A 24,597-nucleotide genomic window follows, 5' to 3' on the forward strand; every position below is an offset into this window, starting at 1 on the left:
CCATAATTACAGATACACACATACCGACTCACACTCAGACATACATTACACATAGGTGTACACACAATGACACAGATACAGATACACTCAGTAATATATTTAGACAAATACACTTACATTAACAACTAGAATACAACCTCTGCTCTTGTCCTCGCACCCTTGTGTCTCTCCGGTAGCCCCAGTTCAGCATATCTGGCAGTCCTCTCTCCTGATTGCTGCTTCACAGTGCTCTGCTTGTTAGGAGAGAATGGAGAATGTGAAGCCACTTTCCCTTTCAGCCCTTCCACCCAATACACAGAGCACTGCACAAGGATAATACAAGAGAGTTCTGCAACAGTGTGCACTGGGCTGCGGACTGCCATCACTGCTCACTGCATCACTTTTGCAGTTGCACCATGTGCGGTGTTTCTGCCATAGGAGGTAACTATAGCGGATAGCCCTGGGACCACGCTGATTCACATGATGCCATCAAATCGATTGGCATAGACTAAAATAAAATAAGTAAAAGAAATGGCAACTGATAGCGGCTAGTGCGGCCCTATCCTGTGTGCCACCGAGAGGCCATGGCCTAGGTGGCCTTATGGCAAATCTGGACCTGGCCATTGTCGTTTTTAAGATAGTGCAAAAAAGGGCAAGTTCCACTCCCTAGAAAATATCTTACTTTGATGTAAATGGTGTCTAAGACAGTGACAATAGGTTCTGAAGTAATAAATAAGATCTTTGTAGTGTTATTCAATAAAGCTAGAATTTAAGAAAAATGCTAAGTGAATTTTAAATGTCAGGTGAAAATAACCAAACTGGAAAAAAATTCTAAGTCAGATATGCTTTCCATTCAGCTACGCTACCCCTGCCTTAAATTTGTAATTTACTTTGAATTCACCTTAAAGACCCACTTTAGTAAATAAGTCTGTCAGTGTCATGACTTATACAGAGCCTGATACGGCTCTGGGGCATGTGAGTGATATTCTTATTCCCATTTAGAGTTGCATTTGTGTATACAGTTCACACTATGTGTTTTTTTTTTAAACTTTATCTTTTAGGTATTTCATCTATGTTACCAGTATTTTTATACTTAGTATATGTTTATACTTTACACTGGTTTTACACTTAAGCACAAATGTTTGTTTTAACTGGTATGATTCTTTGAGTATTGGGGAACATTTAGACATACCAGATTTTATTGGGCACTAATATTAAATCTAAGAAGCGCCTTACACATTTTTACACTTTTTGTTATTCACAGGCCTTTTAAACAAACTAAAACATATTTTGAAACCCTGTAATAAAACACTATCTATAGATCTCCACAAGCTCAGTAGCAGTAAAAAAAAAAAAAAAAAAAAAAAGTGACATTAATGACAGTGATTAAACAGTAAATATTGATTTCCCAGCAATCTATGGCTGATTATGATATTAGTACCAGTTGTGCCCTAAAACTATAGGGATGCAAACCGTAAAAACTAAAACTGTGTGTAATATAAAATATGCACAATTTAAATTTCCAATATAAAATAATGCCATATTTAAAGGGTTATTCACTAAAGTGATACTGTAAAGTGAATTGTGAGTCAGCTATGCTTTCAGTTTAGCTACTCTGGTATTACATTTTAAATGATACTTTAGTAAATAACCCTGTTAGTTTTTCATGATGCCTCCAGGCCCCTATGATGGTATTATTTTGCCATGTTGTGTACACTTTACCAGGAAGGTATAGCATGCACACCTTTGTTAATGTTATGACTATTTATTTTCCATGTGAGCAGATGTTGCCCAGGCTGGAAGCTAGGTGGCCTGTGAGAGGGTGTCCAACCTTGGCCCTCCAGTTTTTCTTGTTGGGCTCCATTTCCTTGTATTAGAGTCACAGCCCTGTATCCCCCCCGCCCCGGGGTGCAGTGAGTCCTGCTGGTTCCCCAGCCCTTTCCTGTGCCCGACGGGTGCGAGCGCTGAGCTGTCAGTGCGGCCGGGGGCGGACTCGGGGCGTTCTCGGGGGGCGGGTTCAGGCCGGGGTAGGCGGAGGCGGCCCGGGCCTCACAGGCCCCCGGACACCCAGAGAGCAGAGCGCCGCCATCATCATGGGGAACGTAGTGAGCGGCGGGAGCGGGGACGAGGATGACCCGGGGATGGAGCCGGAGGAGGCCGGAGCGGCGGGCACGGAGGGGGAGGACACGGCGGGAGCCGAGCCGGCCGCAGCCAAGCCGGGGGTCCCCGGGCCGGCCTCTCCGCCGCTGCTGCCGCCCTCACCCGCGATACTGCTGGAACAGGCCCGGCTGAGGGAGGCGGCGGCCCGGCTCAGGGAGGTAGGGGCCCCGGAGTCGGTGGTTTCCCGGCACCAGAGCGCCCTGCTCCGCTGGCTGGAGGAGAGACTGGGCCGAGGGGAGGAGACGGTGAGCCGGGAGCAATTCATAGAAATCCTGGAGAGCAGAGCCAGCAACCGGGAGGAGTGTGAGCAGGTAACAGCATGGCCGGGACAGGGCCCCATACTGTGTGTACTCTGACATGTAACATGGATACTGTGTGTACTCTGACATGGGACATGTTACATGGATACTGTGTGTACTCTGACATGGGACATGTTACATGGATACTGTGTGTACTCTGACATGGGACATGTTACATGGATACTGTGTGTACTCTGACATGGGACATGTTACATGGATACTGTGTGTACTCTGACATGGGACATGTTACATGGATACTGTGTGTACTCTGACATGGGACATGTTACATGGATACTGTGTGTACTCTGACATGGGACATGTTACATGGATACTGTGTGTACTCTGACATGGGACATGTTACATGGATACTGTGACATGGGACATGTTACATGGATACTGTGACATGGGACATGTTACATGGATACTGTGACATGGGACATGTTACATGGATACTGTGTGTACTGTGACATGGGACATGTTACATGGATACTGTGTGTACTGTGACATGGGACATGTTACATGGATACTGTGACATGGGACATGTTACATGGATACTGTGTGTACTGTGACATGGGACATGTTACATGGATACTGTGTGTACTGTGACATGGGACATGTTACATGGATACTGTGTGTACTGTGACATGGGACATGTTACATGGATACTGTGTGTACTGTGACATGGGACATGTTACATGGATACTGTGTGTACTGTGACATGGGACATGTTACATGGATACTGTGTGTACTGTGACATGGGACATGTTACATGGATACTGTGTGTACTGTGACATGGGACATGTTACATGGATACTGTGTGTACTGTGACATGGGACATGTTACATGGATACTGTGTGTACTGTGACATGGGACATGTTACATGGATACTGTGCGCACTGTGACATGTAACATGGATACTGTGACATGCAACATGGATACCGTCTGTACTGTGACATGTGACATGGATACTGTGTGCACTGTGACATGTGACATGGATACTGTGTGCACTGTGACGTGCAACATACGTACTGATATATAGCATGACACCAAACAGGCTACTGTGTGCACGTAGCGTTATAATGCTGCACCTCTGTAGTACACTGGGCTCTTAGGGTTGCATCTCTGGAGTATGTGTTTAAAATACAACCCCACAGAACTACATGGTATACTGCCTTGTAAGTGTGTGTGTGTGCACTTGTGAGGCTGGTCACCGCCGGAGCATCAGTGTGTTCTGCCATGCAATAGGATGCTACATACTGTTTGCTAACTTATAATATGGAACTGCAGGCATTTCTATATGGCATGGCAGGTCTTCTATAACATGACACGATGGGTATTCATGGTGTCCATGGCACTGTTATAAGGCAGTTCAAGTGTACATTAAAAACATTTTGCGTTAAATGTATGTTCACAATGTTGTGGTTATATAGAACTCTGTATGTGTGTTGTGCATACAAAAAATTGCATGAAAGGGACACTATAGGCACCTAGACTTTCCAAGACACCCTAAAACCTGAACATGGGGGGGTACTGTTTTACTTGGGAGACTTCACTGAACACAAATATTAGTGTTTCAAAACCGTAAAACACATCACAGCGATGATATTGTCAGTGAAAGTTAAGTTTATTTGCATTTTTCACACACAAACTGCACTTTCACTGATATTGTTGTGATACGTTTTACTGTTTTGAAACACTAATATTTGTGTTCAGTGAAGACTCTGGAGTATAACCGTACCCCCCATGTAAAGGTTTTATAGTGTTTTTGAAAGTTACAAGGTCAAATATAAGGCTTGATTTTTCAGTTTTTTTCATTTTGCCAGATTGGTTATCTTGCCTTTTGAGATCGTATGGTTGCCCTGGAATGAGAATTACCCCCATGATGGCATGCCATGTGCAAAAGAAGACCACCCAAGGTATTGCAAATGGGGTATGTTCAGTATTTTTTAGTAGCCAGTTAGTCACAAACACTGGCCTAAGTTAGCATTCCTAATAGTTTTTTGCATTTTTAACACACAAACAAATGTAAATGCTAACTTTGGCCAGTGTTTGTGACTAAGTGGCTACTAAAAAGACTGGACATACCCCATATTGAATACCCTTGGTTGTCTACTTAAAAAAAAATATATATATATATGGTTTGATGTGGGTAAATGTTGCCCACTGTGCAGCACTGAGCAATGAAGCTCCTCCAGTAGCCATCTGAGAAGTTGCCATTTGGAGGTGTCCCTTGGGGCAATGTAAACACTGCATTTTCCTGAAGGCAATGATTATACTCACCAGAACAACTACATTAAGCTGTAGTTGTTCTGGTGAATATAGTGTCCCTTTAACCTTCCTTTCTTGCACAATCTGTTTAGTTTAAAATTTCTACTCTATTAAAGGAACACTATATAGTTTTAGGAATACAAAACAGTCCTCCTAACACTATAGGAAGCTCCCCCGTGCCCTAACACTATAGGAAGCTCCCCCCGTGCTGTGTAAAGGGTTAAAAAAAACAATTTTTTCATTTACCTGATTCCAGCTCTGATGGGTCGAGCTCCTCCTCAGCCGATGTAAACTGTTTTGTGGGTCTAAAGCTCGAGCACCGTGTGCATGCAAAGGTTCAGGATGTCCAGCATTGTTTCACTAAGTAAAACTCTGTGAAGCTGCAGGAAGCGCCTCTAGTAGCTGTCTGGTAGACATCCATTAGAGCTAGTCTTGAAACTGCAATGGGGACACTATAGTCACCTGAACAACTTTAGCTTAATGAAGCAGTTTTGGTGTATAGAACATGCCCCTGCAGCCTCACTGCTCAATCCTCTGCCATTTAGGAGTTAAATCCCTTTGTTTATGAACCCTAGTCACACCTCCCTGCATGTGACTTGCACAGCTTTCCATAAACACTTCCTGTAAAGAGAGCCCTATTTAGGATTTCTTTATTGCAAGTTCTGTTTAATTAAGATTTTCTTATCCCCTGCTATGTTAATAGCTTGCTAGACCCTGCAAGAGCCTCCTGTAAGTGATTAAAGTTCAATTTAGAGATTGCGATACAATTATTTAAGGTAAATTACATCTGTTTGAAAGTGAAACCAGTTTTTTTTTTTCATGCAGGCTCTGTCAATCATAGCCAGGGGAGGTGTGGTTATGGCTGCATAAACAGAAACATAGTGATTTAACTCCTAAATGACTGAATTCAGCAGTGAAATTGCAAGGGAATGATCTATACACTAAAACTGCTTTATTTAGCTAAAGTAATTTAGGTGACTATGGTGTTCCTTTAGGGGAATACTGACTGCACCTAGGCCACTTCAATGAAATGACGTGGTCTGGGTGCCTAGAGTGTCCCTTTGATATCCTTCTAGACCCTGCAGGAGCCTCCTTTATGTGAATAAAGTTAAATTTACAGAGCAGGAGATATGAACCTCTAAAGCAAGTCAACCTCTGATTGAAAATGAAATACTTTTGTTCATGAAGGTTGTGTTAACAGCCAGTAGAGGTGTGACTAGGGTGTCATGAACAGACTCAAAGTGATTTATCTCATAAATGGCAGAGCATTGTTTAGTGAGACTTCAGAGGCATGATCTGTATACAAAATCTGCTACATTAAAGGGACACTGCAGTCACTAAAACAACTTTAGCTTAATAAAGCCTTTTTGGTGTATAGATCATGTCTCTGCAGTCTCACTGCTCAATTCTCTGGCATTTAGGAGTTAAGTAACTTTTGTTTATGCATTCCTAGTCAAACCTCCCCTGGCTGTGACACGCATGGCATGCATGATAACAAAATGGTTTAACTTTCCATCAGATGTTAGCGTCATGCCTTGGGGAGCAGGTGGAGCTCAATAGATTTGTCATGTGGTCGCGGGACAGGGTGATAGGTGCGCTTCTGCTGTTGGCCCGGCTGTGATCCTACCTTTGGTCAGGGGCCCGAGCAGGCGACATCCGATTGTGGTGACAAGTGGCCAGAATTCTTGAAGCAGTTGTCCCCCCCGGTACTGTCCCTCCATTCAGTGTAAAAACATTTTAAATCAATTTTCCATTAAATAAGGGTCCTTTGCGGCCAAAGCCCAGACTCCTCTGGAAATATGGCTAAAGCAGAGATTTACTCCTCCTTAGTCATGCCAATTCATACTGGCAATGGGTGATTGTAAAGTGATGAAAGTAGTCTGCTGACAAATTGCTGGTTCAGCTAATACTTCCTAATTATTTTCCGCTGCCCATTAATTATTGACAAATAGATATTATGTTGCAATAACTGGGTTGTAAAATTTTTGCAATTCTCCTAGTTTGGTCTAACAGTGTAGTTGTTGATTCTCCACTATTCCTGTCCAAATTAATAAACACTGTGGTAAATATAAGCTCTCTTGTGGGGTATATTGTGGGGTATATTCACTAAAGAACCAATACATTTCATTTCTATTTGAAAATTATGCAATGCTCATGTAACATAGAAACACAAATACAGGATACCGGTAATTATGTAATGCTTTTGCTGTTCAAGGATGTAGTCAAGAAAGTAGTTTACTGTAGGTAGTCAAGAAAATGACAACGCGGAACATCCATAAGAGAAAATATTTGGGGATATTTGAAGGAGGTAATGTTACAGTGGTTGATGCATTCACATCAGCAAACATGAGATGCTATAAATATCATTTTCCAGTGTCTCAAGAAACCTAGCACTTTTGAAAGGTGGTGCAGTGAAAAGCCACACCCTCTAAGTCCATCAGGACCACTCTAATCCATTATAGTTCCTAGCTTAGATTATTGTCAACACGATCTCTAAAATTACATTCATAAAATGCTAAAAAAGAATACCATGAGTTACATATAATTTTGAATAGTCTTGTCAACTGATTTTGAGAAAAACATTTTCTTTAACCCCTTAAGGACCAAACTTCTGGAATAAAAGGGAATCATGACATGTCACACATGTCATGTGTCCTTAAGGGGTTAAGTGGCTGTCATATTTTAGTATTATCAAAATTATGTATAACATTATAAATAATGTTAAATATACTGTAATAAATCAGGGATGTGTTTTTTTTATGTAATGTTTGCATTTGTATGCAGATGTGTGTTTGGATGTAGTGTTGGATTTAAATACAGATGTACATTTGTGTGTAGTATTGGTGTTTAAAGGAACACTATAGTCACCTAAATTACTTTAGCTAAATAAAGCAGTTTTAGTGTATAGATCATTCCCCTACAATTTCACTGCTGAATTCACTGTCATTTAGGAGTTAAATCACTTTGTTTCTGTTTATGCAGCCATAGCCACACCTCCCCTGGCTATGATTGACAGAGCCTGCATGAAAAAAAAACTGGTTTCACTTTCAAACAGATGTAATTTACCTTAAATAATTGTATCTCAATCTCTAAATTGAACTTTAATCACATACAGGAGGCTCTTGCAGGGTCTATTAACATAGCAGGGGATAAGAAATTCTTAATTAAACAGAACTTGCAATAAAGAAAGCCTAAATAGGGCTCTCTTTACAGGAAGTGTTTATGGAAGGCTGTGCAAGTCACATGCAGGGAGGTGTGACTAGGGTTCATAAACAAAGGGATTTAACTCCTAAATGGCAGAGGATTGAGCAGTGAGGCTGCAGGGGCATGTTCTATACACCAAAACTGCTTCATTAAGCTAAAGTTGTTCAGGTGACTATAGTGTCCCTTTAAGTGTTTGCATATAATTTTGGCGTTCGAGTTCAGAGGTGTTTTTGTATGTCATGTTTGTGTTTGCAGGAGTGTCTGTTGTGTTGGTGTTTGATTGCTGGGATGTCTGTACATACTGCCACATACATACTTACACGTTTGCATACACATTAACAAACACACCGACACATACACAATCATATATATATACACACATACTGACACAGATGCATACATCTTGACACACAGATATACACACGCATAGATATAGATATATATAATCTTCACTCCCGCCTTATTTGATTGCTATTTCCTGTCCTATTGTGTTTTACACCTCACCTTCTATAGACTCTAAGCTTGTTTGAGCAGGGTCCTCTTCAACCTATTGTTCCTCTAAGTTTTCTTGTTATAGTTAAATCCCCCCTCTCATATTTTTGTAAAGCGCTACGGAATCTGTTGGCGCTATATAAATGGCGATAAAAAATAATTTATATACCTCCACCTTTCCAGAATGTGACTCATTAAAGCGACTTTGTTACTTTTGAGTATTTCATAATCTTTCTGAAATGCTTTTGACCTACATTTGATTTTATTGAAATTTCAGTTGCAATCAAAAGGCATCACAAGGCAAATTATGGACTACTTTGTCTTAAAGGCAAAGCACGGTTGCCAAAAGCTAAGCTTCTGCTGTCAACTTTTCAGTTTCCAGATTGACAAGTGTGGAAAAAGGATTCTTCTTGTGCATTGAGCAACTTGTTCTATGAAGAATCCCATGGTCCTGCACAATCTTTCATAGGTATATGTTGCCCTGTCACACGTGTTCAGCTGCGAAATGGCTCATGTTGAATGAAGAACCTGGAGCTAAAGTTGCAACGCAACAGAAAAAAAAAGTGTTGTGTACACGAGAGCTCCAGGTAATTATATCTCCTGTTTGTTTTCTCCTGGACTACAACACAGGAAGCGTGCATTTCATCGTTGTGTATCTTTGCACAATATGCAAAGACCCTGAAAGGGAAAGCGCTGCTTTAATGTGTAAATATAGAGACTGTTTTCTCTCTATTTATTTGAATGAAGAAACTCTCCAGGCACCATAACATCTTTGCCTCAATGAAGTTGTTATGATCCCACCAGGTCTTTGGCACACCATCTTACCTTAAAGGGTTAAACGGTTTATCAACGGTTTAACCTCAGTTGTGAAGATGCCACTCATCTGCTCTGCCTCCTGGTTTAAAAGGGTTCTAATGACGTCCACGCTTGGCCCCTTTTTTACAGTGTCATGAAGGGGAGAGGCATAGTCGTTATCACATAAAGCCAGGGTGACCAGATTTTGAAAAAAACAAAAAAAAAAGGACACCCATTTGGCAAGGACAGAAAGAGATCGGCGTGACGCTGGAAATAAGGTAAACATTATTAGGGGGAGGGGGAGACAGGATATGTAAATAGTGTTTTCACAGCATGTTTGTATTCCTGTCTCTCTTGTGTTCCTTTAAGCAAATTAAAGTAGCATTCTGGTCACCATAACAACTTCATCTAAATGAAAATGCTATGATGCCAGGAGGCCCCTGAACACTCTTTCCTTTAAGGGGTTAAACCACTCTCAAATGGTTTAACCCCAAAGGCTTCCTCTAGCTCCAGGTCGCTCAGTGGTATTCGGCTTCTGAAACGGAGTGTCAGGAAGTGCAGATTGACGTCAGGCATGGGTGCCGCTGATTGGCTAGAGTAGTCAGCTGATGCTCTAAGCCAATTGTTAGTTCCCCGTTTATAAAAATGTTTTACTTTTTAATGAATGGGAATTGACTTAGAGTGCTGTAACCTACCCCACTAAATTTTTATCTATTTTGAGAAGGCTCCTTATTTGGCTGTTCAAATATTTGTTTTAAATATGTTTATTTGGTTCATAACATATTCCACGTATTAATGTTGAAGCGGGTAAGTGCCTGCGCAGAGGCCTGGTTTTCATTGCATGCATGGATATTCAAATTGTTGCCTGCGCAGAGGCTCATCAATCTTGTCTGTTGTTCTATAGCGTTTAATATAATATCACATTTAAACGTGTTTTTGTCGTCTTTCTTATGAAGGCATTGTTCAAACTTTACAGTATCTAGTAATCATTTGGCATTAAATGATAACATATCCTTAAGTCCTTGCTGACTGACCTGATTCTCGTCTGTTTATCTTGCATATTTATAGCCAAATAAAATATATATTAACATGTAAGCATGTAAACAAGGAAATGCTCATTTAAAGAACGTAATTAACTTATAATGCATGGTCTGGTATAGACTGTTGCTAACAGTGCAGTACTGGTAAAGGTTATATAATCGAACTCCCAATATAAAATGCTGTTGTCTTGTATATTAACCCCTTAAGGACCAAACTTCTGGAATAAAAGGGAATCATGACATGTCAGACATGTCATGTGTCCTTAAGGGGTTAAACATGCATTAACTTTACGATAGGAAAGTAGAAAGGAAATTATAGTAAAATGACATTTTGGCTCGTGTTTAAGTTAGCAGACTGTCAAAATATATCATGCAATAATTAAACAATGGGAGTTTAGGGGCTTAATTGGTTGCTGTATAGCTGCCTCTCTACACGTTTAAACAGGTCAGTATGTTGCAAGGCTTTAATTCGTGCCCTCAGGTTAGCAGTAACAGATGTCCCCAAGATAGGGCCCACAAAATCCACATGCTCAAGATTACAAACACATCTAGAGAATAAGCTAAGAACGGTGAAACTGTAAGCAAGCTATTTCTTAACATTAGGTGACATGATGGGGGTATAAACCTCCGGCTTTAGATCTACGGAACATTACATTTATGAAAGAATAATCAAGTAGGGATTATAGCAGCACAGGACTTTATAATAGTCGGCCAAGGGCCGTCTATGGCACAGCAGCAATATGTCCCTCAGCCCGCCGAGTCTCCATCCGTCTCCCCCAGGCGGGCCTCAGCCCGTCAGCAGGACTCTCCATGGTTCTGTGGGCACTCAGAGGCAGGAACCATCCACATGACCCCCACACCTAGAGTCTATGAACCGTCTGCCCCCTGCACCTCCCCAGAACCTCTCAAGCCTCTGTGGAGCATGTGCCCCCATGTCTCTCCTGGCGCCGGCCACATTCTTGGGGATGGTGCTCGTCAGTCACGGCCACCGGTCCGCCGGACGGCCCGCCACCACCTGGTCCACAGGGCTTCACGGCATCAGGGACAAGTTTCTCTGGGGACCCCTCAGACCCGGAGGCCAGGGCACCTACTCCTCTTGCGGGCTGGTTGCCGGATAATCCATCCGGAGGCCGGTAGCATCGAAGGCCACATGTACTGTCCAAGCCGGACCCCCGCGGTAGGTGAGTATTTTTCGCTGTGTCCCGGTCTGGAGCGCAATTATATGGGTTCTAAACAGCCGATTGTAAGGTATCCTCCGCTGTGACTGTCCCCATATCAGTATAGCCCAATCTTCCGACAGGCTGTTCTGCAGGCAGCCTTTGCCAGTGTAGGCGATCGGCACAACACCAGCCCGGGGATTCCCGTCGCCATGAGGTCCGCCGCCATGAGGTCAGGATTACCCCCGCCGACCATGGGGGGGGGGAGCGGGGCCGCGCCACCGGCAGGCACCGGCCGCGTAATGTCAGTCTCTCATCGTTGGCGTATAGGGCTCTCTCATGCCGCCGGTCCTGCTCAATTGCCTCTTGAGGCTCCCAGCCATGAGTAGACCAGGGATATCAGCACCCACCCTCCAGTTTGCTATTGGTGGCTATCGGGTGTCTTTCTGATACTGGGGTTATGCTCATCGCCGGTATAGCGGAGTTCTTGACTTTGGGGTGTTCAGCACCCACTTTGTGCCTTTTTCATGTGCTCAGGTCTGGAGCTAATGCTCATGGCTGCCAGTCGGCCCGGCAGCCCGGCCCCGCCCCCCCTGGCTGTTCAAATATTTGTACCCCACGAGCACACATTGAGTTGACTCACAGCACATCTGTTGACTGCAGAACCTGTTTTGCACAGCATATGCACACAATACAAATATTTGGATGGCCAAACAGGAGAGATGTATATACATTTATAATAAATGTTATAATATACACACAACAACGCCTAACCGAATCTCTAAAGTTTTCAGAATTGCTGCATTCATAACAATCAAAGCGTGTTATAAATAGATTTTATAAAGTGCTGCACAGTTTGAATCCCATACAGAGAGAATAGTATACAGTTGCAAAAGAAACCTTAGCTGTGAGTTTAAATGGTCACTCTAAGCATTGCAAAGGTTATAGTGCAGAGAGAACCCTGGTCCTATTCTCCTTGCTTGTGGTGCTTCTTCTGGATAAGGGAGGAGGAGTAAAGGGACTTTAAAGGTTTTATTTTAATTTGATATTTTTAGTTGTGTTCTGTCAACTAACTTATAGTTTAACTTTGATATGTCAGATCAAGATTATCATAATTGGCAATGAATGGAATGTACTTCGCAGTTTCTTGTGGGATTTGCATACCAGAAACCAACCCTTCGTTGATAACCATTTTATATGGCTAATATAAAATAGCTAATATCTTTTACCCAAATTTATTCAGTGTGAGACAACCAGGTTTCATGCAAAAGTCTCTAGTTGTATCAGGGTAGAGTATTATACACAGCTCTATAATACTTTAAGTGCGCAAATAATCGGCCACCAAATTATGTAGACTGTAGTCGGTAATGCCATTCAAGCATTAGCGGAGATGCAAAAGTGGTAAATCTAACTACCAGTTGAAGAATACCAAACCACAGTACTGTTTTTATGAAATAGAATGACTATCCCTAATGACACAGTATCCTTGCTGCACGTAATGCATCTGCATTATGCTTATTTGGCCACATACGGTAATCTATTTATTCTGACTAAAAGCAAATATTTTCTTTAGATTTGACTTGTTTGGAAACAGGGCAGGATTTACAATAGTCTTAATGGAATCCGCATAATAAAACAACAATAAATGTAATCACATGCATGGTGAAAAGGTTGAAGGGTAGGTTTAACAGAAGTGTGTATGGAACTCCTTTTACAGTGGTTTTGTCCTTACCGTTAGAAACATTTGTTAACTGAAAGTTACAGGAGGGAGCATGGTTATATTGATTTCCATGTGACATGCAAGCCATGCTGTATTACAAGTAATGTTCACCCATCTTATTGTCCGTTAAAGTTTTTTCTCACTTTTTTTTTTTTTTAATGTTTAACAATAATGATGTTATTAGCTAAAGTTGTTTCATTCCCAGCACCTTCACGGACCGAGATTAAAGCATTTACAGTGGCATCTCACAATTTAGCTTCATTACACTTGATACTGATGTATATTTTAAATATAAATGTACACTTTAGTCAATAATCCTGCATGTATGAAATGTAAATTATGGCACTATTAAAATTTCTATAGTATGTTATTATTTATTTGTCTTGACCGTCTAGTATTAAAACAAGCCTTTAACACAGTGGCCATGTTTCCATTGCAAAATTATGTGTATGGCTTCCCTTCAATAATGCTGTCATGCCATCTCTTAAAGGTACAATATAGTTACCAAAACAATTTAGCTTAATGAAGCAGGTTTAGTGTATAGATCATGCCCCTGAAGTCTCACTGCTAAGTGTCTGCCGTTAATCACTTTTATTTCTGTTTATATATCCTTAGCCACACCTCCCCTGGCTGTGACTGACACAGCCGGCATTAAAAAAAGAAAAAATATTTAGTTGCCCCTGCCCTATCCTTTACTTCCTTTGAAGTTCACACTGTACGCCTTTTTAAGCCCACTCCTTTAAGAATTGCCATCATCTATCGCCCCCCCGGTCACCCTAAACTATTTATTGAACACTTTTCCTCCTGGTTACCCCATTTTCTTTCCTCTAGCACTCCCTCTCTCATACTTGGGGACTTCAATATCCCTATCAACAAGCTCAACTGCCCTGATGCCTCCCGTCTGCTCTCTGTAACCTCCTCCTTTGGACTCACACAGATTTCCTCCTCCGCAACTCACACTGCAGGAAACACTCTTGACCTCATCTTCACCAATCTCTGTACCACCTCTGATCTCTCCACTGATCCATTTCCTTTGTCTGACCACCATCTGCTAACATTTAACATCTGCATACCTCATACCAAAATTTCAACACCATCAACTCTCCAACCTTGCAGAAACCTCAACTCCCTCGATCTCCAGCACTTCTCCACCACACTCCAAACACTCCAGTTGCCCATCTCAAATCTCAACTGCCCTAACTCTGCAACCTCACTCTACAACTCCACTCTCTCCTCTCAACTTGACATCATGGCACCTCCTACAGTTAAACGCAGCAAGCGCCCCCAACTACAACCCTGGCACACCAAGCTGACCCGTTACCTCCAAAAATGTTCCAGAACTGCTGAACGCTGCTGGAGAAAGTCTCACTCTGCATCTGACTTTGTCCACTATAAATTTATGCTGCGCTCCTACAGCATGGCTCTTTCCTCTGCAAAAGTAAACTACTTCAAAACCCTCATAAGCACATTGTCCCATCAACCCAAACACCTGTTTCACACTTTTGATGCTCTTCTTCGCCCTGTGACTACCCCTCCTTCCACCACCTTGTCCGCCACAAACTTTGCATCTCATTTCACTGAGAAGATCTCTACAATCAGGAAAGAGATCTCTAATCTCTCTCCTTCCCCTATCATTATATCACCCAACCCCACTCCCCCTGCCATCCTATGCACATTTGCACCTGCTACAGCACAAGAGGTTTCTGCACTGCTCCTGTCCTCCCGCCCCACCACCTGCTCTCTCGATCCTATTCCCTCGCATCTCATCCGCACTTTGTCTCCCTCTCTTGCTCTTCCTCTCGCTAGCATTTTCAATCTCTCCCTTTCCTCTGGCACATTTCCCTCACCCTTCAAACATGCAACCGTAACCCCGATTCTGAAAAAGCCCAACCTTGATCCCAACTCCCCATCCAACTACCGCCCTATCTCGCTACTCCCATTTCCCTCCAAGATCCTCGAGAGAGTTGTGTACGCCAGATTGACAGACTTTCTCGAATCCAACTCTCTGCTTGACCCCCTTCAGTCTGGATTCCGCGCTGGTCACTCTGTCGAAACTGCTGTGACCAAAGTATCCAACGATTTAATTGCTGCTAAATCTCACGGCCAATACTCTATCCTAATCCTCCTTGATCTTTCTGCCGCATTTGACACTGTTGATCATCAACCGCTTCTTCACATTCTTCGTAACTTTGGTCTACGGGATACTGCTCTCTCCTGGTGCTCCTCCTACCTCTCCCAGCGCTCTTTCAGTGTTTCTTTCTCTGGTTCTGCCTCTTCTCACCAACCCCTCTCTGTCGGCGTCCCCCAAGGATCTGTCCTCGGCCCCCTATTGTTCTCTATCTATACTGCCTCCCTTGGTAAACTCATCAGCTCCTTTGGTTTCCAATATCATTTATATGCAGATGACACGCAAATCTACCTATCCTCCCCTGATCTCTCTCCGCCCACCTTGACTCGTGTTTCTGACTGCCTCTCTGCTATTTCCAACTGGATGGCTGCTCACTTCCTTAAACTCAACCTGTCCAAAACCGAACTTCTAGTTTTTCCTCCCTCAAGTGCTGCTACTCCTTTTGTCTCCATCCAAGTCAACGGCGCTACTATCACCTCTACCTCGCAGGCTCGCTGCCTAGGGGTTCTTTTCGATTCTGACCTCTCTTTTACTCCCCATGTCCAATCGATAGTCAATTCCTGTCGCTTCCAACTCAAGAACATAGTGCGCATCCGCCCATATCTAGCGCCGGACGCGGCTAAGATATTGGTTCATGCTGTTGTTCTCTCTCGCCTCGACTACTGCAATCCCCTTCTGACCGGTCTTACATGTTCCCAGCTTGCACCGCTGCAATCTGTAATGAACGCGGCTGCGAGGCTTATTTTCCTGTCCGGTCGCACCTCCCACGCCTCCACGCTCTGTCAGTCCATGCATTGGCTTCCAGTTAGATATAGGGCCCAATTCAAAATTCTGGCACTTGCTTACAAATCCCTACATAATGCTGCTCCAACATACCTATCCTCCCTCATACACAAGTATGTCCCGTCAAGACCCCTGCGCTCATCCCAAGACCTACGCCTATCCTCTGCCCGGATCCCCACCTCTGACGCTCGCCTTCAAGACTTCTCTAGGGCTGCACCTATTCTGTGGAACTCTCTTCCCTCCTCAATCAGACTTTCACCCAGCCTCCACTCCTTCAAAAAATCTTTGAAAACTCACTTCTTCGTTAAAGCGTATCAATTAAACTGTCAGCAGGCTTCTCATCCCCCACCCCATGACTCCTTTCCTGCAACTGTCAAAAATGACCTACCAAGCACTCAATAAACCCTTCTCTAACAAACTATTTAATTCCCCTACTTTAACCCGTTTGTGTCACTATACCCCACTCCCTCTAGCATGTAAGCTCATTGAGCAGGGCCCTCAACCCCCTCTGTTCCTGTACGTCCAGTGGTCTGATCTCAATTATGTGTCTGTTAGTCCACCCATTGTACAGCGCTACGGAATTTGTTGGCGCTATATAAATAATAATAATAATATGTTGACATACAGTACTTCTATCTTCCACCCTATAAATTTTACTTTAATCACATACATGAATCGACCTGCAGGGTTTAGCAAGCTATTAAAGGAGCACTATAGGGTCAGGAACACAAACATGTACTCCTGACCCTATAGTGTTTAAACCACTATCTAGCCCCCTTGCCTCCCTAAAGATAGTAAAATCTTACTTTTATTCAAGTCTGAAGCTGCTGCCTCTGCCTGTGAACTTCCTCTAACATCATCAGAAGTGGTGGCCTGATCCAATCACATTGCTTCCCCATAGGCTTGGCTGAGTCTGTCAAGGAGGCGGATCGGGGCAGAGCCAGCACAATCAGCATCTCCTCATAGAGATGAATTGAATCAGTGAATCTCTGAGGAAAGTTCAGTGTCTGCATGCAGAGGGAGGAGACACTGAATGTTTGGATGCATTTTAGGCAGCCATGATCCAGGAAGGATCTCTACAGCCATCTAAGGAGTGGCCAGTGAAGTTATCACTCGGCTGTAATGTAAACACTACATTTTCTCTGAAAAGACAGTGTTCACAGCAAAAAGCCTGAAGGTAATGATTCTACTCACCTGATCAAATTCAATAAGTTGTAGTTGTTCTGGTGACTCTAGTGTCCCTTTAAACCATCAAATTGTGCATATTTTTGTTATGTACTTCAAAGAATCTTACTCCGTATAACTATTTTTAGCAGTCTTAGAGAATCCAATAATGATTTCACCAGAACAAATTCAATAGGCTTTAGTTCAGGGCTGTCCAACCTGCGGCCCCCCAGATGTTGCTGAACTACAACTCCCATGAGTCCTTGGCTATCTGTTTAATTTAAAGAATCATAGGAGTTCAGCAACATCTGGGGGGCCGCAGATTGGACAGGCCTGCTTTAGTTGTTCTGGTGACTATAGTGTCCCATTAACTGTGCAGAAGATAAGACATTCTAAACAGAATCTGCAATAAAGGAAGTGTAAACATATGATCTCACTTTTCTGAAAGTGTTTAGGAAGGCTGTTCATGTTACTTGCAAGTAGGTGCAACTAGAGCTGTATAAACCAAGTGATTTAACTTCTAAATGGCAGAGTATTGAGCAGTGAGACTGCAGGGGCACAATCTATACACCAAAACTACTTAATTAAAGAAATGGAGCATTTTGGTTATGAAGAAAGGTTAAAATTTTTTAATCGTTTTAGTTTGGAAAAACTGCACCTCCGAGGGGATATGATAACATTATATATCGGGGCCAGTACAAACCATTATCTGGAAATCTATTCATAAACAGGGCTATACATTTAGACTGGAAGAAAGGAGATTTTATCTAAGGCAAAGAAAATGTTTTTTTTTTTTGTTTTTTTTAACAGTAAGAGCAATAAGGATATGGAATTCTCTGCCTGAAGAGGTGGTTTTATCAGAGTCCATACAGATGTTTAAACAGCAATTGGATAAATACTTGCAAAAACATAACATACAGGGATATAATTTCTAATTAGTGGGGTAATAGGTAGTTGATCAAAGGAGACATCTGACCGCTATTTTGGGGTCAAGAAGGAATGTTTTCCTAGTTTGCTGCAAAATTTGAAAGCGCTTTAGACTAGGTTTTTTTGGATCAACAGCAAAAACATATGTTAAGGAGGCTGAACTTGACGGACACATGTCTCTTTTCAGCTACGTAACTATGTAATTATAACAAAACAAAAGCAAAAAGGTACTAGAGGGCCTCCAACTAAAACCAGTTAAGAGACCCCAAGTATCCCCTGGATATAAGTATAGCCTACTGGAAAAATAAACAGTATATAGTGCTAGTTGGCTCCAGCGCCCAAAATCGAGAGTAAAGTGCTATCGCACAGAAATATACACATATATAGGAAATCTTATCCCTACTGAATGGCAAACAACGGGGTACGGTATGAATGCACTAAAATTAGAGTGCAGAGGTATATATGGGATACAAAAATAATAAAAATAATAAATCCTTTAATGAAACAAAGTAAAAAGTAAGTATCCAAACCCCTAATAGCCCCACAGCCATATAATCCTTATGTGCATAAATATAGCTGGAACTTCGACCTGGAACTCAATAGTCTAATATAGGTCCCCAGCCCCCCTTCCTCCGGTACATAGGAGTCAAAAATAGAAAGACTCAGAGAGTACACCTGTACACCAGGGGTCCTAATAATGCAAGCGGGAATCAGGCAATGCAGGGAGAGAGAAATATAGTACAGAAGTAGAAAGTCAGTGGCAAATGCACTGAAAGTAACTTTATAAAGCCTCTCTCCCTGTAAAGCTAGCTAGATAGTCATAGTAGGGAAAAAAAAAGGAAATAAATTAAATCAAATCAAATCAAAAGTGGTGATATAGAGCATCATCGAGGTGCTCAACACCCAAAGTGTCTAAATAGTGCCCATGTGAGAACAGCAAAATAATAGTAGAAAAACGCCTGACGCGCGTTTCGGTGCTCGGGTAATGCACCTTCGTCAGGGACCAAGTGAATGAAGTGACTAACCTCCCTTAAATATGAAAGGCGCCAAAAATACCAAGGTTTCTGTAGCCAATCACCTACAACTTAGAGGAATTCCCTCAGGTGTTTCCGTGTTACCTTAATAGGTCCGGTTGATAGAGGGGTTTCATGTCAGGTGGATGGAACACCTGACCGCTACTTCAGATGAGCGGATTGGTTCCCTGTAAGGCTTATCGGATTGGATAACTCCCACGTGGGGCGTAGTCCAATCTACGGGTAGTATGTACATGGATGACATGCCTACTGGGTGGAGACACAGTCAGGCCGTTCCTCTCTGATTATTGGCTGTAATCCCGGGTAGGTGTAAACCCTATGTCTCTCGGCCAGCCATTCAGAGAAACTTGAGAACGGCATCTAATTGCATACAACAATGTGCACATCATCCCTTGATGGCTTCATTGTGAAATCCAGTTGTGAGCTGTCCTCCAAAGTAACTCTAACCACTAAGCCTCTCAGTCAGCCACCTAATGGGAGCTGAGTATGGTATCTGATCATACAGCTCTATGATCAGAACCGCCCAGTAAATTCCCGACAAAGAAGTAGTGATTGGATGTATACAAAATAGTTATCCTACTTATTATCAAAGGCAGTGTGACATATTCCAAATCCAAGAAAAATGTATACCCTAAAATTTAGTCAACTTTATTGTGTATTTAAAGAGACGTTAAGGGGTATGTTTATATGGATATTGGAGATATACAACTGAGGTGTCAAAGTCAAGGGTACCCTGGTACTTATAATATAAAGGTAAAGGTTAAAGAGGAACACCAACAGCATACATGTATACAGAATCCAAAGTGCTATACAGACATAAAAGTGTGAATGAGGCGTATCAAAATATTTACAAATATACAAAATTACAGATATTTACAAAAGGGACCATCCGTCTCAATCTGAGATGAAGGATGTGTATGAGAAGCCCTCATTGACAAAACCTGATTTAAGTGGGAGACCTATTGTCTCAGGTAGGGGGAACCTAACCCAGAATACAAGCCTTTATGTAGATCAGATTCTACGCAAACTGGTCATAGAACTTCCATCTTACCTGAGAGATACCAAGCACACGTTGAATGTCATTGGGGAAATTAAAATTACGGGGGATTCTATTTTGTGTAGCCTGGACGTCGAAAACCTTTATAGCTCTATACCACACAGGGCTTTCTTAGATGAGCAACCTGGCGCCTCCCTTCCACATAACTGCCTGGTGCATGATCTAATGCAATTTATTTTGACTCATCATTTTTTCATGTTCCAAGGGAAATATTACCATCAGCTAAGAGGGACGGCTATGGGGACGGCATGTGCCCCCTCATATGCCAATCTCCATTTAGGATGGTGGGAGAGAACCATGGTTTTTAATACCCAGATGCAGAAGTATACCAAACACATCAAAGTCTGGAAGAGATACATTGATGACGTCCTATTGATTTGGACGGACACCATTGACCTCTTCCATGAATTTGTGATGACTTTGAATGTTAATGACATCAACCTGAAATTAACAAGTGAAGTAGAGGGAAATAAAATTAAATTTTCTGGATATCACCATCACTCTGACAGAAGATGGTTACCTTAAATCCACACTTTTTCGAAAACCAACAGCGACTAACAACTTGCTTAATTGGGAGAGTTACCATCCCCCACCCCTTAAAAAAGGTATACCTATTGGGCAATATCTACGCCTCCGACGTAATTGCTCCAATCTGGAGGATTTTAAATTAAAGGCCAAGTCCCTTCGGAGCCAGTTCAAACAGAAAGGCTACCCAAACAGATGCATCAAGTATGCATACAAACGTGCACTACTGGTAGACCGTAATGACCTCCTTTCAGAGGATACTAATCGTAAACCTCCACAGGATGTGATTAGATGCATTGGGAACTATGATGCTGGCTGGAACCAAATCCTTAAGATCTTGGAAAGATTCTGGCCTCTGTTGCATCAAGATCCCCATATACATAAAGTGATCACCACTCATGCTTCGGTCACTGCAAGAAGGGGGCTGAACCTGAAGGATTTACTAGTCCCCAGTCATCTCAAAAACACTATCCAGAACCCCACCTGGTTAAAATCTCCAGTAGTTGGCACCTACCAATGTGGTAGGTGTAAGGCTTGTCATTTCATACGTCGTCCATCCAAAACCTTCACAGATTCCTCCGATTCCCAGGAGTTTAAGGTTAAAAACTTTTTTAACTGCCAAACGAAAGGCATAGTGTATTTACTCACATGCTCGTGTAAAAAACTCTGTTGGAAAAACCTCCCGTATGTTTAAATTGAGAATTAGGGAACACGTTAACTCAGTGAACCCTAGAAGACTGATAGATACACCAGTCTCAAAACATCTCAAACTACACCATAGGGGGTCTGCAGATGGGATTAGGTTCTGCGGCTTGGAAAAAGTTACACTGGGACCAAGGGGTGGAGATATTGACAAAAGACTCTTACAAAGAGAGAGCTTTTGGATATACAAACTCAAGACACTCTCACCCTTGGTCTCAATGAGGGCTTCTCATACACATCCTTCATCTCAGATTGAGACGGATGGTCCCTTTTGTAAATATCTGTAATTTTGTATATTTGTAAATATTTTGATACGCCTCATTCACACTTTTATGTCTGTATAGCACTTTGGATTCTGTATACATGTATGCTGTTGGTGTTCCTCTTTAACCTTTACCTTTATATTATAAGTACCAGGGTACCCTTGACTTTGACACCTCAGTTGTATATCTCCAATATCCATATAAACATACCCCTTAACGTCTCTTTAAATACACAATAAAGTTGACTAAATTTTAGGGTATACATTTTTCTTGGATTTGGAATATGTCACACTGCCTTTGATAATAAGTAGGATATGTCCAAGGTTCTAAATAAAAACATTTCCCATTAGAAATTCGTTCCTTTTGGGGTACGAATAGAAGACATATCCAACCATTAGTCCCTCCTGTTGGGGACTTTATCGGGCACTTACATATGTGTGAGTATATGCCGTTCTTATTTTCTATGGGACGGCTGGCTGAGGTTCATAAGGGTCATAACTATTTTGTATACATCCAATCACTACTTCTTTGTCGGGAATTTACTGGGCGGTTCTGATCATAGAGCTGTATGATCAGATACCATACTCCGCTCCCATTAGGTGGCTGACTGAGAGGCTTAGTGGTTAGGGTTACTTTGGAGGACAGCTCACAACTGGATTTCACAATGAAGCCATCAAGGGATGATGTGCACATTGTTGTATGTAATTAGATGCCGTTCTCAAGTTTCTCTGAATGGCTGGCCGAGAGACATAGGGTTTACACCTACCCGGGATTACAGCCAATAATCAGAGAGGAACGGCCTGACTGTGTCTCCACCCAGTAGGCATGTCATCCATGTACATACTACCCGTAGATTGGACGACGCCCCACGTGGGAGTTATCCAATCCGATAAGCCTTACAGGGAACCAATCCGCTCATCTGAAGTAGCGGTCCGGTGTTCCATCCACCTGACATGAAACCCCTCTATCAACCGGACCTATTAAGGTAACACGGAAACACCTGAGGGAATTCCTCTAAGTTGTAGGTGATTGGCTACAGAAACCTTGGTATTTTTGGCGCCTTTCATATTTAAGGGAGGTTAGTCACTTCATTCACTTGGTCCCTGACGAAGGTGCATTACCCGAGCACCGAAACGCGCGTCAGGCGTTTTTCTACTATTATTTTGCTGTTCTCACATGGGCACTATTTAGACACTTTGGGTGTTGAGCACCTCGATGATGCTCTATATCACCACTTTTGATTTGATTTAATTTATTTCCTTTTTTTTCCCTACTATGACTATCTAGCTAGCTTTACAGGGAGAGAGGCTTTATAAAGTTACTTTCAGTGCATTTGCCACTGACTTTCTACTTCTGTACTATATTTCTCTCTCCCTGCATTGCCTGATTCCCGCTTGCATTATTAGGACCCCTGGTGTACAGGTGTACTCTCTGAGTCTTTCTATTTTTGACTCCTATGTACCGGAGGAAGGGGGGCTGGGGACCTATATTAGACTATTGAGTTCCAGGTCGAAGTTCCAGCTATATTTATGCACATAAGGATTATATGGCTGTGGGGCTATTAGGGGTTTGGATACTTACTTTTTACTTTGTTTCATTAAAGGATTTATTATTTTTATTATTTTTGTATCCCATATATACCTCTGCACTCTAATTTTAGTGCATTCATACCGTACCCCGTTGTTTGCCATTCAGTAGGGATAAGATTTCCTATATATGTGTATATTTCTGTGCGATAGCACTTTACTCTCGATTTTGGGCGCTGGAGCCAACTAGCACTATATACTGTTTATTTTTCCAGTAGGCTATACTTATATCCAGGGGATACTTGGGGTCTCTTAACTGGTTTTAGTTGGAGGCCCTCTAGTACCCTTTTGCTTTTGTTTTGTTATTATTCGACTTAGGGGTTAAGCCCCAGGAGACCCCTGGAGTCTCCGTGCGGTATACAGGAGAGCGTGGTCAGACTGTGACTGTCCCGGTTGGGTCTAGTTATTCGGTCTGTCCTTCGCTACCTGTTTTCTGATTTTCTCATTAACTATGTAATTAAGCTAACATGTTTTTGGTGACCAGCGTCAAAAAATGGTTAAAAACCATTCCTAACAAAGAGACATAACAAAGAGCCCCCCCCCCCATGTATGTTTCACTAAAGCAAATGAATCATTTGCTCTAGAGGGCTGGCAGTGTGACCAACTTGTGATGACCACATTTATGATTCAGTATACTTGGTATTATAACTGTTTATACACCAAGGTTAAAGGAACAGGCATCATAACAATTTTCTCTAAATTAAGGTGTTATGGTGCCAGGAAGTGCCTGGGCACACTCTCTTATCTCAAAGGGTTAAACGTTCTTGAACGGTTTAACCCCAAAGTTGCCTCCAGTGCCTATATCAACTCCCTCCACCCCACCCCTCCCCATGAGGGAACCAGTTTCTGCAATTTCTGCTTCAGGAAGTGTGGAGTGCCAGCACGCATGGGGCGCCGCTGATTAACTCAGAGTGGTCAGCTGACGCTCTCTGCCAATCCGGTGACTTCCCATTCAGAAAACTGGCTTGAAAAAGGTACGTTTCCTTTCAAGCCAGTTTTCTGAATGGGGATTCACGGATTGGCTGGGAGCACTAGCTAACAGCGCTCAGCCCATCAGCAGCTCCTCTGCTGAAATTTCAGAAGCCGGATGCTGCCTGGGAGAAGTTGAGATCAGCGCTGGAGACCTATTTGAGAATGGTTTAACCTTTTGAGGTAAGAGTGCACCCGGAGGCCTCCTGGCACCATAGCAACGTAATTTAGCAAAAGTTGTTATGGTACCTAAAGGAAATGCACAGATGTCTGTTGTAGGTTTCCCGCCCCCTCCTTATTATCCACAGTGTTTAAAATCTATAAGTTCTGATTAAATGAATGTGA

The 24,597-nt window shown here is 42.4% G+C and overlaps 1 protein-coding gene across 2 annotated transcripts in view; it reads left to right on the forward strand.

Annotated features, from left to right (window-relative positions):
* Nucleotides 1–1,994: 1,994 nt before the first annotated feature.
* Nucleotides 1,995–24,597, forward strand: part of ZZEF1 (zinc finger ZZ-type and EF-hand domain containing 1) — a 130,672-nt gene continuing 108,069 nt past the window's right edge. For both annotated transcript variants that reach the window (XM_063457428.1, XM_063457429.1), the window contains exon 1: nucleotides 1,995–2,450. In XM_063457428.1, coding sequence (XP_063313498.1) covers nucleotides 2,073–2,450 — 378 coding nt within the window. In that variant the 5' untranslated portion in view covers nucleotides 1,995–2,072. The remainder of the gene's footprint in view (nucleotides 2,451–24,597) is intronic.

Source organism: Pelobates fuscus, chromosome 1 (genome assembly GCF_036172605.1).
Source record: "Pelobates fuscus isolate aPelFus1 chromosome 1, aPelFus1.pri, whole genome shotgun sequence".
NCBI classification, from domain to species: domain Eukaryota; kingdom Metazoa; phylum Chordata; class Amphibia; order Anura; family Pelobatidae; genus Pelobates; species Pelobates fuscus.